Source organism: Meles meles, chromosome 8, assembly GCF_922984935.1.
Source record: "Meles meles chromosome 8, mMelMel3.1 paternal haplotype, whole genome shotgun sequence".
Taxonomy (NCBI): domain Eukaryota; kingdom Metazoa; phylum Chordata; class Mammalia; order Carnivora; family Mustelidae; genus Meles; species Meles meles.
The window spans coordinates 112,042,701-112,060,484 of NC_060073.1; the positions used below are offsets into that span (position 1 = coordinate 112,042,701).

General features: G+C 44.1%; 1 protein-coding gene across 1 annotated transcript in view; it reads left to right on the plus strand.

Annotated features, from left to right (window-relative positions):
- Nucleotides 1-17,784, plus strand: part of LOC123948853 (treacle protein-like) — a 120,494-nt gene that overhangs the window by 84,353 nt on the left and 18,357 nt on the right. The window contains 3 exon segments of the mRNA XM_046015980.1: nucleotides 7,897-8,212; nucleotides 8,214-9,072; nucleotides 9,187-9,461. Coding sequence (XP_045871936.1) covers nucleotides 7,897-8,212; nucleotides 8,214-9,072; nucleotides 9,187-9,461 — 1,450 coding nt within the window.

Genomic DNA, 17,784 nt, shown 5'->3' on the forward strand with positions numbered 1-17,784 from the left:
ATCTGGATGGCCACCAAAACACAGAAAGAGGGACTAGTGGCCAGCCTTGGAGAGACAGTCTGTAAGTCACTGTTACTGATATACCCAGAGGGGTCTTGCTTCCTGTCCCCTCTAGGGCACGTTGTCTATTTATTTGATTCTGCAAGCTATCTGTGTCCTTTCAATGGATTCTCCTCTTTTGTTTATATACACAAGAGTAGGTTTCTGTTGCTTGCTCTCAGGTATTCTATTTAGTACATTCATGGGGATGTCTGGAATCTTCCCACAGTATGGTCCTGGGAAGTGGAAGAACTGGGGTTTGCCCTCAGATTTTTTAACTTTCAGTTCTGTGACCTTTCTTCTATGCAACACTTGAGGTGAACTAAATGCACGATAATTACATCTTTGGACTGGAATGTGTATAGCCTGAGTATTATTTCAGGATAGTCAAGTAAGGAGAGTAGAGGAATAGGAATCTGGCTCTCCATTAGGGTGGAACAGGCAGAGAGGGAAGAGTCTCAACTGCGGACACTGAGAACAGGCACAGAAAATGCACAGTACCTAAGAAGTGAGGCAGGATTAGGATGTAGTTTAAGTAAGAACAGCCTTTGGGGTCAAAATATGGTATGGGAGGGGCAGGGCGGTAGATAGAGAGTGAGGGGACAAGGCCATTCTAGGTGGGTAGGTTCCCATAGCCAGAAATGCGTGGGAGAAATAGGCAAACAGGCAGTCATCATCAGAGCTCTGCAAAGGGCAGTGGAGGCTCCAGCCCTGGCCGGGGTTCCAGTAGGACTCCTTTTCCCACTTGGTCATTGACCAGGAGCAACAAGATGGCACAGGGTTGGGAGTCAGACACACACCTGGGCTCAAATCACAGCTACAGAAATTATTACCCATGTTACCTGGCAAGGTCCTTAACCTCTCTATACCTCAGCTTTCTCAACTGCAAATTGGGGATAAATGAATCTTTTTTATAGACTTGTTGGAAGTCTGGGATAAAATGTGAAAGTTGTTTAAATGCGCTGTCTGACAGAGTATAGGAACTCCATGAAAAGTAGTTGTATTGTTGGGGCACCTGGGTGGGTCAGTCAGGTAAGCGTCTGACTCTTGGTTTCAGTTTAGGTTATGATCTCAGGGTCTTGGGATCAAGCCCCATGTCAGGCTCCACGCCCAGTGGGGAGTCTGCTTGAGATTTTCTCCATTGCCCTCCCCTCTGCTCACTCTCTCTCACTTTTCCCCTCTCTCTGTCTCTCTAAAATAAACAAATCTTTTAAAAAAGGTAGTTGTATTGTTATGAGTGATCAAATTAAATAACTATATCTCCCAGCCTCTCCCCACTTCAGTCTCTCCTCGGCAATCTGCCAGTTTTCCTTCTAGCCATGAACCTGGCTGGCTCACAATCTGTCCACATATCCCAGGATGTCCCTGCCTCTCTTCCCAACCTCACCATCCACCACTTTTTTTTTTCAGCCACATGAAACTTCCCTCTGTTTCTGTAAGGTACTTTCCAGTTGCCTGGCTCTCCTGCGTGATACTCCCTCTGCCCAAATGCCCTTTGCCTTTTCCCACTTGACCCCCTCTGCTCCCCCATCGGTCCTCTGCTCACTTGTCACCTCCTCTCTTGTCCCCTGAGCCAGACTTAGGTATGCTCTCTTGTGTCTGTAACACTTTGCACAATTCCTTACTGCAGCAAGTTGAAAGACTGAAATATAATAATTTCTTTATTGCTTGTTCAGCAGAGTAACTATTGCTTATCAGGAACCTCCTCTGTGACCAGAGCTCTGCTTAGGTACTTTTATATACCTCGTATTTATCACTGTAATAATTCTATCAGATGGGTAGCATTCTCTCTATTTTTGAGCTCAAGACGTGGAGGCTGAGAGCGATAAAATACCCAGTTCGAGATCACCCAATTAGTGGTGAATTCAGATCTCTCTCATTTGAATGCCCAGCGTCTGAGAAAAATGAAATGAACAATGTTGCCAAAGAGAGATGTCCCATTCCAAGCTGAAGAAAAAACACCCAACATTTTAGTTAGCCTCTAGATTCAGGCACATACATGATTTTCATCATGGTTTTTGAAAATCAGTCCCCGGCCAATGCCATCAAGCCATTGGTCTGAGCCACTGGAGGGAAATTGAGAATGTACTTGTTCATGTCTGTGCCTGTTCAGATACATTTCTTTCTGAAGAAGTGTTAAAGCCAAATGTGTCTAATGTCCCAGCCATCCTGGTGCTGTCTGGGTGGTCCCATCTCTACCTGGGATGTAGGAAATAGTGTCATTTCCTTTATGCTTTCCTACTGGGGCCCATATATCATCAAAACACCCTGCTGAGGCTGAACTTACTCAGTGAGCAGGGATAAGCATTTCTTCATTCTCCATCCATTCTCTCATATTTATTGAGTACCTAGTGTGTGCTGAGCATCGTAGGCTGTCCAGAGCCTCGGCTGAATGGGCATGAGAACTAACCACAGCACACCTCACACCCTTACACTGTAAGGCGCATAAACAAATGAGCAAGTAAACGTCACCCTTCTCTGAGGCTGGCTTGTCTGGATGTCTGATGCTGTGATTTCCTTCACTTGAGGGCCCTGATGACATGATGACTTCGTTGAGAGTAACATGTGTCAAATTACCTTTATCTCCCAGAACCTCTCACCTGTGGAATCACCTTATTTGTATTCAGGACTATGTGTAATGAACTCGCACAAAGAGGAAGTGCTTCTTGCGTTCACGAACAACAGATGAATGGACCCACCAAATGCCCTGCAATATAGCCTGAGATGAACCTTCCTTCCCTGCCAAACCTCAGGTAAGCTGTTGCTCTTAACTGGTGTGGCTGGCGTGGCTCCTCAGAGGAGTAGGGGCTTGTCAGTGAAAGCCCGTCCCATTGTCATGTGCATGGTAATGGACTTGGGTCGGCACATTTGGGCCTGGAGTTTGTGAGCAGGAGCTGGAGAGAGATGAACTGCTCCACATAGTAAAGTGAAGAACGTTTTGAGTTCCCAAGGTCTGAAAGTCAGTTTATTCCCCCTGAAAAGTGCTGCTGGAGTCTCCCAGATGCACTGGTATCAGGTAAGCACGTGCCGTGGTACTTCTCTGCAGGCCACCCCAGGCAGGGGGGACGTTCCAGAACCAGGACACCGCAGGAAACCTAGCATCCACAGCACAGCCCCAGAAAGCACAGAAAACCTTGAGAAGCCTGAGTTCGTTTGCCACCCGCTCGTGGGGAGAAAGACTTGCAATCAACTTGAGTGGGAAGAAATGGAATTCGCCTTGCACATCAGCATCTGTACCCTGACCCTTCACCTTCACTCCTAAATTTCCTCCTGTCATCCACTTCATTCAGGGGCCAGCGTGGACTCTCTTGGGTTTGAGCTCCTCCTCTCCTATTCACTTGCCTTTTGGTCTTAGGAAAATCCCTTAATCTCTCCAAGCCTTAAGTTTTTTCACCTACGAAATGAAGATAAGAACATGCACTTCAGGGGCGCCTGGGTGGCTCAGTGGGTTGAGCCGCTGCCTTCGGCTCGGGTCGTGGTCTCAGGGTCCTGGGATCGGGTCCCGCGTCGGGCTCTCTGCTCGGCGGCGAGCCTGCTTCCCTCTCTCTCTCTCTGCCTGCCTCTCTGTCTACTTGTGATCTCTCTCTGTCAAATAAATAAATAAAATCTTTAAAAAAAAAAAAAAAGAACACGCACTTCATAGTGTGAAGGACAGGGTCGAGTGAGGTAACACACGGGCAGCGCACAGCAAGGGTCCAGCTCTGTAGCTGAGCTGCAGTCATGAAAGGGTATTGGGTAGGATCAACACCCATGAGAGTCGGCAGGACCAGAAGGAACTCCGGTTTAGATCTGGTTCATCTATTCTCTTGAGTTCCTACTGTGCTTCCCAAGGGGGCCTGCCAGAGTTCTCACCACACACTCTGGGACCCATGCTGAAATCCCACATACTCTCTGCCTGGAGACACACCCCTCACACCTACCTGTGTGCTCTCAATGCTCTGGTTTCCTCTCACTGCCTCAGATGGGCTCTGTTTCACTGTTCACTCAGCACCTTCACTTATGCTGGTCTCTCGCTGAGAGCTCGATTCCTTCCTTCCCTCTGCCTTAAATCCTGTCCTCCCTCTATGTGTGGTCAACTTGTATTCATCCTTCTGCCCTTGGCTTAAATATAACTCACCCGGAGAAGCCTTTTACACCTCTCAGTCTGGGTTATATCCTCTTATGTGCTCCTCTGACACGTGAATTTTTCTTTTTGTAATGATGCTCATCCTGATGTAATTACTTGCAGGGGCCACACTGGCCTCATTCTTGGCTGGATAATTATATAGTGCCAAGAACATGGTTCATGGTTCATACTCATAAATATGTGGGAATGAATGGATGGACATTCTTCTAAAATATCTCTGATCACTCCCCTCCTGCTGTATGCTTATTAATTTATATATGCTTCTTTGTTCATATCTTATTTACATATGGACACTAGGGTCCATGAGAAAGAGAAAAAGGAATGACGAATCCTATAGTAACTGGTGAGATAATTTTGCTTTGTGGACTTTACATTTATTGTATAAATAATGAACATTTGTAGAAAAGTTATAAAACATGAGTAAATAAAAAAAGAAAATGGAAAGCACTAGTAACCCCACAGTTATTAATATTTTTATTTGTTTTTTCTAATTTTGTCCCTATAAATTTACAAAAATGTAACTCCTCCTCTACATACTATTTTGGAGCTGATCATTTTACTTAATGTATTGTGAACATATTTCAACATCAAGAAGTAAAACCTTCAGGATATTCTATAATAGCTGGGTTGAATGACATTCTGAATTCAATTCTGAATTATTACAGAATAATTTACTTAACCAATTCCTTATTGGTAGACACTTAGGCTTTTTTAAAACCATACAATGGACTGTGCTGTAGGAAACTGCCTTGTAATTTAATCTCTGTACACATCCATCATTATTCCCTTAGGATGAGTTCCTAGAAACGGAGTGACAAGATCAAAGGACATGTTTGTTTCAAACCTTTTTAAAACACCTTGTCAAATTGCCCTCCAAGGTTTCAGGTACAAATATTCCTTCCAGCAAGCTAATGATGGGTACCTTTAGAGAAACTCTGAGTCCCCTAGAATCCTTCCCTGGCTCACCAACTTTCCTGTAAGATTGGCTTGGCCACCCCATCCTTTTAATATCTCCAACCAACCAGGCCCAGTGTTCAGTTCCTGGCCACTCTTTTTGCATTGCTTGGTCTCTCTCTCTCTCAGATACCAATTATTTTCAGTTTCCCACTTATCCTGGGATCTATTTCATAAACAAATTCAGTGTGCTGATAGGTCTTCCACTCTGATACCTAACTCCTGTACTATCTGGAGAAAAGCCCTACACTCTCATTAACAAATGGTATTAATTCTCACCTTTCAATGCATCAGTGAATAGAAATATTTAATACCCAACTAAGGAAAAAGCAATTCCTCCTCTTTACAGGAACTGGAAATAATCTTTCCATAAGAGCAAGGGGGTAGTTACCTTATATGACCAAGACCTTTATTTTAAGGCCTGCACTGAGGGAAGCTGCATATGCTTTACAGGTAAATATTTCCTCTTAAAATGTAGCAAAATCCCTTTGCTCAAAATGTAATTTAGCATTAGTAACTCTGCTAAGTGCTGTACCAACTAATCCTCACAACAAACCTTAGAAGTAGTTACTATGGTCTCATTTTACACATGAAGAGAATGACGTTTAGAATGCTTCATTCATTCATCCAGTAAATATCTATGGAGCGCCTACCATTGCGTTTAGCAACATGGCAGTTACTGGTGGTCTTAGTAAGAGTGCTTTCACTGGAGGTAAAACCTGATTGGAGTGGGTTCAAGAAGGACGAGGAACAAATTATTTGGAGATAGTGACCATGGTAGAGACTACTATTTCACAGAGCTTTGCTACAAAAGGAAAGAGGGGAAGCGGGGTTTGTGGTTACAGAGGAAAACAGGAGGTCAAAGGGGCTTGTAGTAAAGTGAGATTGCCGCATGCTGGGATGGGAATGGTTCAAGGAGAGAGGGAAGTGTTGTTGACCCTGGAGAGAAAAGGTGGCGAGATTTGCTTAGCTGAGAGCAGACAGCTTGTCTGCAGTAACAGGAAGATGGGTGTGGTGTAAAGGAGGGAGACTGCGACAGTTCTCTTTTTTGATGCCTTAGTTTTTCTCAGGAGAGTAGGAAGCAAGGCCAGTGACTGCAAGGGAAGATGGGAAAGGAGGTGTGCAGAGAGTGGCCATAGGCAGGAAAGTAGACAGGGAATGTGGCAGGAAGTATGGGACAGGAGAGGAGTACAGAACTGGGTTTGCGGCTTTATCAAGCAAGGATGCTCAAAGCGAGGGAAGGCACAGAAATTAAAGATATATGCAAGGGAATGATTACTGAATGACAGTGGAATTCTGACAAGGGTATGAGTGAACAAAGGCCTTGAATGTGGTGAGGGACTCACGCCCATGGATCACTGGACCAGCGGTCCTGCTAAGGGTCAGCATGTTGATGGAGTTGATCAAGGCAGGGAATTGGAAGGGTAGAAGATGATGGTCAGAGTGGATAGCTGAAGTTGGAACAGGAAGTGAACTGTTTCTCAAGGTCATACAGTACCGTGTTGCAGAGCTGGGGTTCAAACCTACGTCTCTCTGCTCCCAGAGCCCACCCCAGCACGTAAGCATCACACTAAGCGCACAGTGAGAGACGCATGGGCTCAGAGAGGCACCATTGCCTTTCTGGTATCATTCCTGCCAACAGGGACCTGCAGCTTTCTGTGGACATTCAGAACCCTGCACAGGACTGCAATGCAAAAATCCTCCTGCCTTCCCCCGCCTCTCTGCCTTCTTACAGAAATAGCAACCAGTTCAGGCAGGCTGGGCAGCTTCTGCGGAGGACATATGTTTGCTGATGAGGGGAAACAGACTGGGCGGGCTAATGGGAAAACGTAAGGTCCCTTATGGGTCTGGGGTTTAAATATCAGTTTCTGGGGCTTGTGCCTGCATGGCTTTCTCCACAAAACTGATCATTATCTTTGCAGGTCCACACCTCTCCTGGGGGTGCTTGGGAACGGTACCCGCCCTCTGCAGATATTAACCATCCTCTACTAGCAAAACCGCGACAGGTCTCATGTGGTGGTGTATGTGGGGCAGAGTTAAATACAAAACAGACACCGAGGCACACTGAGATCATGAGGCAGACTGACGACAGCCCAGGAATGCTGAGATTGAGGCCCCATCTCCTATGTGACTGCTGACAGTAGGAATGTTAACCCTAGATTTCCTGCCTGGAGTCTGATCACAGCAGGGAACCATGTTCTCTTCTCTCTGTCTCTCTCTTTCATCACCCCCGCACACACAGTCTTTCTCTCTTTCTCTCTCTCTCTCACTCACATACTGTCTCTCTCTCACTCTCACACTCTCACATACACACACTGTCTCTCTCATACACATACTGTCTCTCTCTCACTCTCTCTCTCACTCATACACTGTTTCTTATACATTGCCTCTCATACACACAGTGTCTCTCGCTCACACATTGTCTCTCACACATATATTGTCTCACATACACACAATGTCTCTCTCTCATCCACACACATGCTCACACACATCATAAAGCCTGGAGGACTGTGTTCAGGTGTTTTGATAGCTGTGTGCCTAGAGCCCACATATTGTGAGTTTTGAAAGTCATGAGAAAAATATACTCTCTAGTCGCTGGAGATCCAATGAGCATTTAGATGAGACTGATCAAAGCAGCCATAGGATTTGCTCCTATTGTGAAGTCTGGATGTTTTGGAGCTGTCAAATGATCTCACAGTTCTGGTGCCTTGGGCAACCTAAATGAAGGACCAGTTGTCTGTAACAGTGTCCCTGGCAGCCCTCAACTTCTCTCTCAGGGAGAGAAGTCAAAGCTGAGCTGCAGGAAGACTCCTCGGAGAGCAGTGAGGAGGACTCCGACAGTGAGGAGGCGGCCAAAGCTCCCAGCCAGATCAAGGCCTCTATGAAAACTCCTCAGAGCAAAGCCAACCCAGCTCCCACCAGAGCAGTTTCAGCCAAAGGGGCAGCATCAGCTCTGGGAAAAGGGGTCACGGCAGCTGCTCAAGCCAAGCAGGAGTCCCCGGCCAAGGTAAAGCCACCAGCGAAAACTCCCCAGAGCAATGCTGTCTCAGGGAGGGGCCAGGGGTCCATGCTAGCTGTGGGAAAGGCAGTGGCCAGCAGCCCCGGCACAGCCGGGGCCAGTCAAGAGCCCACAGGAGGAAGACTCAGAGAGCAGCGAGGAGGAGTCGGACAGTGACGGAGAGGTCCCCACTCAGCCTGCAGGGAAGAGCCCCCAGGTTAGAACTGCCTCAGCCCCCAGCAAGGAGTTCTCCAGGAAAGGGGCTGCAGCGGCCCCTCCCAAGAAGACAGGAGCCATAGCCACCCAGGCAGGGAAGCCGGAGGAGGACTCGGAGAGCAGCAGTGAGGAGGAGTCTGACAGCGAGGAGGAGGCGCCAGCCCAGGTGAAACCTGCTATAAAGCACCCCCAAACCAAGGCCTCCCTGATGAAAGGTTTCCCAGGCACTCCTGTACCCACCGAGTCCTCCGTAGCCCGAGGAGGCACACCAGCCCCCCAGAAGGCAAGACCAGCAATTCCTGCCAAGAAGGAGGGTATCTCCAAAGCTGCCAGAAGCAAGCCCGTGGCACCAGCACCCCCAGAGAAGAACACAGAGGGGTCCTCGGAGAGCAGTGATGAGGAGTTGCCATTCAGCCAGGTGATTAAACCCCCTCTGATTTTTGTCGACCCTAACCGTAGTCCAGCTGGCCCAGCTGCTACCGCCACACACGCCCCAGCTGTAAACACCCCGAGGAAGGCCCTGGCCTCGGAGAGCACTGCCAGGAGCTCCTCCTCTGGGAGTGAGGATGAGGATGTGATCCCCGCGACGCAGTGCTCCACTTCTGCCAGTAGAACCAGCACAAGTGTGCTCACGGCCCAGCCAAGGCCAGCCGTCAGAGCCAACGCCGTGGGGGCCGGCAGCAGTGCGACATCTGGTCGGGTGTCAGAAGGCAAGAAACAGGAGGCACCTGTTGCTCAGGTAACAAAGAGGAGCCCTGCTCACCTCCCGCTGACCCAGGCCGCCCTGAAGATCCTTGCCCAGAAAGCCAGTGAGGCCCAGCCTCCTGCTGCCAGGACCCCGTCATCCAGTGGGGTTGATAGTGCTCTGGGAACACTCCCTGTGCCGGCCAAGGGGACCAACAAGGTCAGAAAGCCTGAGGTCCCTGCGCTCCAGCGCGCCACAGCCACTCCCACTGGACACACCAAAGCCAAGGCCTCTGACACCTCCAGTGACAGTGATGACAGCAGCAGCAGCTCCTCAGGGAGCGAGGAGGATGCTAATGGGCCCCGGATGGCTCCCTCGGCCCCGAGGCTAGTAGGTCCAGCCCCCTCCACGACAGAGACCTTGGTGGAGGAGACCACAGCAGAGTCCAGCGAGGACTCTCTCTCAGGGAGAGAGAGAAGTTGGGCTTCTGTCCAAGAGGCACTTTATGCCTCAGACATTTCAGAGAAAAACATGACTCAACCAGAGACATATAATTTTATACTGGGTTTATCTAGAAAGAGAGAGGCAGAAGGAATAATGATGTCATGTGTATGAATGTTCATGCATGCGTGTGTGTGTGTGTGTGTGTGTGTGTGTGTGTGTGTGTCCTGGCAATTCTGATATATTCTCTCACCACAGCCACACGTACATACACACGCAGTGGCACGTCATCTTCCATAGCTACTTGGGAACTACCAGGTGTTCCACCTGGTCCCTTTCTAAATGTGTGTGCTTTTCCTGAGTAATTTTCCAAGATGATAATCAACAATGTCATCAATGTGGACTGACTTTTTAGGGTCCTGTTAAGTAATTGAATCTGAATGTAATTATATGTATTCAATACTTTTCTGTACTTTCTAGCTTAAATCCACTCTAACCACATTAAGGAAGATTCCCCAAAGAGAAAATCAATTTGACAAAAACTTTCATAAGAGTCAATACCCAACACTATGGCTTCTCTGGGCTTGAAGTGGAATTATGTCCAACTTGGTTTGTCATCATTAAAAGTCTGCTCCTGGCTGAGGAAAACATACCAGACCTAAATAAAATATATTCCTGCTGTTCAAGGAATTAGCTCTATCTTACCTTTATCTTTACCTTTATCTTATCTTTCTGTACATCTGTCTTATAATTTCCAGAATGTTCTTTTATCAGTCCCATCCTACTTCTAGTTGATGAACTGAGCAAAGAGGGAGGGGGGGAAAAGGAAGGAAAGAAGAGAGGGAGGGAGGAATAAAAAGGTGGAGAGAACATACAGTTGGTGAGCACTTAGTATGACCCAGTAAATGCCTACTATGTAAGGGCAGATTTTGCTCAAAGGCTATCGAGGTTGCCCCTTCCACCTAGGAGATTACAGTCAGTTTCCATTGGGTAACTGTCACCAGCAGGACTGGATCTATTAGTGCTTGGAATTCAATGTAAATAATTACATAATTTATAATTCTGTACCCTTCTAGTTCTAAGTCACCATAAACAAATCATGGCACTTGGACGTTATGAGGATTCTCACTAAAAGAAACAGCAATATGACTAAAGCGTTCACGTGCGCCAAGCTCATGCTTGAGTCACATCCAATTCTTCTATGAATCATCGCTGTGGACAGTAAAAACATGAATCTGGCCTACTCACATCTGGATTCTGAGCATGGGCTAACTACAGAAAGTGCTTCAGTTTCCTTGCTTTGGAATAAATACACACTGAGAGGACCAAAGGGACCAAAGCCCATGTCATCTGCAAAAGATACTCTAGCCTGGTGTCCTCACAACTCTCTTGTTTTGGGTGGTTCAGTTTATCCCACCTTTATCCAGGGGCTCAGAATGTGCAGCAGGAAGTGAAGGTCAGCATGGAGAACTTTAGAAGTTGGTTCAAAGGATGAGCGGCTCTCATGAGGGAGAGAAAGTTTGTGTGGCTGGTCACAAATACCAAGTGCCTTCTCTACTCTGAGAGACAGAATCCTTGCTGTGCCTGACTCTTTGAGTTAGTCACAGAGGCGCAGTGTGGCTGAGGCTGCTGGTGCCCTGTACATGTCCTCTCCGACCTTACATTTCAGTGTCTAGGGCACTAATTTCCCACTTTTGGCCTCTGCCTCTTTTTGCCTGGGGGTTTTCTCTGACCTCCAGGAATGATCTGCCCATAGGAATGGCATTCTGGAAATGTTGAGGATTCCCTGCTTCTGGGAGCAACCACTGGTAAGTAACTGATGGGAAGAACTGCTCTCTTGCGTCTCCGTTGGGGTAACTCAGATGATCATACTTTGCACTGCCTTCTCAAATTCCCCAGTGAGGTTAAGCTCCAGATGACCACACCGGTCACTTAACTGATAACACATTATTTATTGGTTGGCTTCTTTTCTCCAACACATTTCCCCACTGTCCTTCCAGTGTTTCCCAGGATCACCTCCCAAATAAATTACACTTCAATCCTAATCTCAAGGTCTATTTCTGAAGGAACCCAGACTAACACTCAGGCCATCTTTTCTCATCATAGTTTTTCTCACCTTGGTAGAACCAGAAGCTTAAATAACTGAAGTTCTCTTGATCTTTGATTATAAAACAGTGTTGAAAATCCAAACAGCCACAGAGATGAGGCAAGTTACATAAATAGGAGAAGTGAGCTGGATAGAGATTATGCTAACCAGATGGGACATATGCCGTCTCAAAGAGCAGCTGCAGCTCAGCCCCAGCCAATTGTTGCCATGTGGAAAAGTAGGCCCAATGTAGCTGCATCAAGTTTTTCATGAGACTCCAGAAATCCAGATTTTTGTGTAGAATCTCTTAATATGTAAATGTTGGCCACAAATTTCAGATGCTTTTATAACATTCAACTGGCCAAATAAAACACATCTGTGAGCCATATTTGGCCCAGGGGCCACCAATTTGCAATCCCTGTTACAGAAATACACCCTTAGCTAGAAATTCATAGCTGACACTTAAAGTAACAAGAGTTGCTGCTCTTAAAATGAATTTTCACAGCTATTGTCACATTTCTTGAACGGGTCTTGTTCACACCCCATCCCTAAGTGGTTATAGCCAACGCTGCATATCTGCTTAAAAAACAAAAGAGACCCAAGTGGAAAGAGAATGCTAATCATGGACTTGGCATTGAACTGTGATTTGGCTTCATATGATGTTCTTAGAGCCAACTGGAAAGGAAACCACCACCCAAATCCGTCACGACGTGTGCTATCACAGTGGGTTTAAATTGGGTGGAAATGTTGTGAGTTTAATAAAATGGAACTGCTGAGATGTACATATATATCTGGGTTTAGCTGATAGCTCTTTCAAGGGCATTGTGATGTCAAGTATGTTTGGCAGTTTCAATTCTCTTAGCACCCACATTTGCACTGTTCTTAAGACAGGAGGTGATTGGAAGCATGTGTGCTAACAGTAACCAGGCATAATGTGTGGAATCAGGGAGAGTGTGGAGGTTTTACTCTGACTTTCATGATTCTCAGCTAAGCTAACCCTTTCCAGTTGTGCCGGAGGAGAGTAACAAAGGGTTACATCATTTTCCTTCTTTTTCTACTTGTTCTTCTTTTTTTTTTAATTTTAGGAAACAACTTGAGGTTTTTAGTCTACCTTTTCATTTTGACATTTAGGAACCAAAATGCACAAATAATAGGAGTTGAGACTCTGGCATAATTATCTCCTCCAGTAAGAAAGATCGCTGTCAAAGGGTGCTTTTAGTTCTGTGTATGGGCCATCACACATTGGTTTTGATAACCATATAGCTGTATAAGATGCTGATATAAGAAGAAGCTGAGCGAAGGATATGTGGGAATTCTGTAAACTATGTTTGCACGTCTTCTGTTAATCTAAAGCCATCTCAAAATAAAAAAGCTTATTTTTTAAGACTGTTATAAACAAGATTCTAGGGCACAAGAGGGCTAAACCAGGTAAGCAGAACTTACAGAATCCTGCATTAGTATGCTTTCAAAGTGGAAGGACCTTGGCATGCTAATATAATACAGAGAGGGATATTTAGTTTTACTTTACAGACAGAAACCCAAGTTTAAAGAACTTTACTTACCAAAGTTTACCCAGCTAGTAAGTGCTTGATGATAGAGATAGATGACTATGAACATCTTCTGGGGCTTAAATGTTTTATAATGGTGATTCATAGGCAAAGGGAAAAATAAAACATTAAATGGGACAGATATAAAAGGCTAGATATAGGTAGTACAAGTGAAGGTAAGAATTTTTTGAATAATTAAAATGATATTCCAAATCAGTAGATGAAGGATTGCTTCTTCAACAGTGTTAAGACAACTGAGTCTGAATTTTGGAAAAAAAAATTACTATGGGGCACCCTATCCTCTGGCCCCTCCCAATTTACAGAGAAGTTGAGCTGAGAGTAGAAAATGAAACTGTAAAAGGGCTAGGAGAAAATAAAATGACTCTCACTATGAAATTTTGGTGTGTGCAATATTTTCTAAGAAAGGTAGAAACCATAAAAGAAAAGACTGATGGATTTCCTTAAATTAGGAGCAAATATACTTTAATGCCCCAGAAACTACCCACAGTGTTCAGAACTCCACAAGTTGTCTCTTTGTAGCTACATCCATTTCCTTTCTGCCCCACCCCATCCTTCACACCTGGTGGCACTAATTTGTTCTGCTTACTAAAATTTCATCATTTTGTGAATATTATACACATGGAATCATACAATATCTTATCTATGCTTTGGCTTTCAACCTGCCTAGATCATTGTATTTGAAGTGAATTTCCTGTGGACAATATATTGTTAGGTCATGTGCTTTTAATCTACTCTACCAATCTCTGTCTTTTTAAAAATTTTTTAATTTTTAAAAAACATATAATGTATTAATCTCCCTAGGGGTACAGGTCTGTGAATCACCAGGTTTACACACTTTATAGCCCTCACCATAGCACATACCCTCCCCAATGTCCATAACCCCAACCCCCCTCCCGACACCCCTCCCCCCAGCAACCCTCAGTTTGATTATAAACCCTCAGTTTGTTTTGATTATAAACCCTCAGTTTGTTTTGTGAGATTAAGAGTCCCTTATGTTTTGTCTCCCTCCCAATCAGATCTTGTTTCATGTATTCTTTTCCTACCCCCTTAGCCCCCCATGTTGCATCTAAACTTCCTCATATCAGGGCGATCATATGATAGTTGTTTTTCTCCGATTGACTTATTTCACTTAGCATGATACACTCTAGTTCCATCCACGTTGTCGCGAATGGCAAGATTTCATTTCTTTCGATGGCTGCATAGTATTCCATTGTGTATATATACGACTTCTTCTTTATCCATTCATCTGTTGATGGACATCTAGGTTCTTTCCATAGTTTGGCTATTGTAGACATTGCTGCTATAAACATTCGGGTACACGTGCCCCTTTGGATCACTGCGTTTGTACCTTTAGGGTAAATACCCAGTAGTGCAATTGCTGGGTCATAGGGTAGTTCTATTTTCAACATTTTGAGGAACCTCCATGCTGTTTTCCAAAATGGTCGCACCAGCTTGCATTCCCACCAACAGTGTAGGAGGATTACCCTTTCTCCGCATCCTCGTCAGCATCTATCATTTCCTGACTTGTTAATTTTAGCCATTCTGACTGGTGTGAGGTGATATCTCATTGTGGTCTTGATCTGTATTTCCCTGATGCCGAGTGATGTGGAACACTTTTTCATGTGTCTGTTGGCCATCTGGATGTCTTCTTTGCAGAAATGTCTGTTCATGTCCTCTGCCCATTTCTTGATTGGATTATTTGTTCTTTGGGTGTTGAGTTTGCTAAGTTCCTTATAGATTTTGGACACTAGCCCTTTATCTGATATGTTGTTTGCAAAATCTTCTCCCATTCTGTCAGTTGTCTTTTGGTTTTGTTAACTGTTTCCTTTGCTGTGCAAAAGCTTTTGATCTTGATGAAATCCCAATAGTTCATTTTTGCCCTTGCTTCCCTTGCCTTTGCCAATGTTCCTAGGAAGATGGTGCTGCGGCTGAGGTCGAAGAGATTGCTGCCTGTGTTCTCCTCAAGAATTTTGATGGATTCCTTTCTCACATTGAGGTCCTTCATCCATTTTGAGTCTATTTTTGTGTGTGGTGTAAGGAAATGGTCCAATTTCATTTTTCTGCATGTGGCTGTCCAATTTTCCCAACACCATTTATTGAAGAGGCTGTCTTTTATCCATTGGACATTCTTTCCTGCTTTGTTGAAGATTAGTTGACCATAGAGTTGAGGGTCTATTTCTGGGCTCTCTATTCTGTTCCATTGATCTATGTGTCTGTTTTTGTGCCAGTACCATGCTGTCTTGACGATGACAGCTTTGTAATAGAGCTTGAAGACCGGAATTGTGATGCCACCAACTTTGGCTTTCTTTTTCAATATTCCTTTGGCTATTCGAGGTCTTTTCTGGTTCCATATAAATTTTCGGATTATTTGTTCCATTTCTTTGAAAAAAAATGGATGGTATTTTGATAGGGATTGCATTAAATGTGTAGATTGCTTTAGGTAGCATAGACATTTTCATAATATTTATTCTTCCAATCCAGGAGCATGGAACATTTTTCCATTTCTTTGTGTCTTCCTCAATTTCTTTCATGAGTACTTTATAGTTTTCTGCGTATAGATTCTTAGCCTCTTTGGTTAGGTTTATTCCTAAGTATCTTATAGTTTTGGGTGCAATTGTAAATGGGATTGATTCCTTAATTTCTCTTTCTTCTGTCTTGTTGTTGGTGGAGAGAAATGCAACTGATTTCTGTGCATTGATTTTATATCCTGACACTTTACTGAATTCCTGTACAAGTTCTAGTAGTTTTGGAGTGGAGTCTTTTGGGTTTTCCACATATAGTATCATATCATCTATGAAGAGTGATAGTTTGACTTCTTTGCCGATTTGGATGTCTTTAATTTCCTATTGTTGTCTGATTGCTGAGGCTAGGACTTTTAGTACTATGTTGAATAGCAGTGGTGATAATGGACATCTCTGCCGTGTTCCTGACTTTAGTGGAAAAGCTTTCAGCTCTTCTCCATTGAGAATGATATTTGCGGTGGGTTTTTCATAGATGGCTTTGATAATATTGAGGTATGTGCCCTCTATCCCTACACTTTGAAGAGTTTTGATCAGGAAGGGATGCTGTACTTTGTCAAATGCTTTTTCAACATCTATTGAGAGTATCATATGGTTCTTGTTCTTTATTAATGTGTTGTAACACATTGATTGATTTGCGGATGTTGAACCAACCTTGCAGCCCTGGAATAAATCCCACTTTGTCGTGGTGAATAATCCTTTTAATATACTGTTGAATCCTGTTGGCTAGTATTTTGGTGAGAATTTTTTGCATCTGTGTTCATCAAGGATATTGGTCTGTAGTTCTCTTTTTTGGTGGGATCCTTGTCTGGTTTTGGGATCAAGGTGATGCTGGCCTCATAAAATGAGTTTGGAAGTTTTCCTTCCATTTCTAATTTTTGGAATAGTTTCAGGAGAATAGGAATTAGTTCTTCTTTAAATGTTTGGTAGAATTCCCCTGGGAAGCTTTGTGCACCTGGGCTTTTGTTTGTTTGGAGATTTTTGATGACTGTTTCAATCTCCTTACTGGTTATGGGCCTGTTCAGATTTTCTATTTCTTCCTGGCTCAGTTGTGGTAGTTTATATGTCTCTAGGAATGCATCCATTTCTTCCAGATTGTCAAATTTGTTGGCATAGAGTTGCTCATAGTATGTTCTTATAATTGTCTGTATTTCTTTGGTGTTAGTTGTGATCTCTCCTCTTTCATTCATGATCTTATTTATTTGGGTCCTTTCTCTTTTCTTTTGGATAAGTCTGGCCAGGGGATTATCAATCTTATTAATTCTTTCAAAGAACCAGCTCCTAGTTTCGTTGATTTGTTCTATTGTTTTTTGGTTTCTATTTCATTGATTTCTGCTCTGATCTTTATGATTTCTCTTCTCCTGCTGGGTTTAGGGTTTCTTTCTTGTTCTTTCTCCAGCACCTTTACGTGTAGGGTTCGGTTGTGTACTTGAGAACTTTCTTGTTTCTTGAGAAAGACCTTTCTTGTTTCTTTGTTCTATTGTTTTTTTGGTTTCTATTTCATTGATTTCTGCTCTGATCTTTATGATTTCTCTTCTCCTGCTGGGTTTAGGGTTTCTTTCTTGTTCTTTCTCCAGCACCTTTACGTGTAGGGTTCGGTTGTGTACTTGAGACCTTTCTTGTTTCTTGTACCGCTAAATATTTTCCTCTCAGGACTGCCTTTGCTGTGTCCCACAGATTTTGGACCATTGTGTTTTCATTATCATTTGTTTCCATGAATTTTTTCAATTCTTCTTTAATTTCCTGGTTGACCCATTCATTCTTTAGAAGGATGCTGTTTAGTCTCCATGTATTTGGGTTCTTTCCAGATTTCCTCTTGTGATTGAGTTCTAGCTTCAGAGCATTGTGGTCTGAAAATATGCAGGCAATGATCCTAATCTTTTGATACCGGTTGAGACCTGATTTGTGACCCAGGATGTGATCTATTCTGGAGAAGGTTCCATGTGCACTAGAAAAGAATGTGTATTCTGTTGCTTTGGGATAAAATGTTCTGAATATATCTGTGATGTCCATCTGGTCCAGTGTGTCATTTAAGGCCTTTATTTCCTTGTTGATCTTTTGCTTGGATGATCTGTCCATTTCAGTGAGGGGAGTGTTCAAGTCCCCTACTCTTATTGTATTATTATTGATGTATTTCTTTGATTTTGTTATT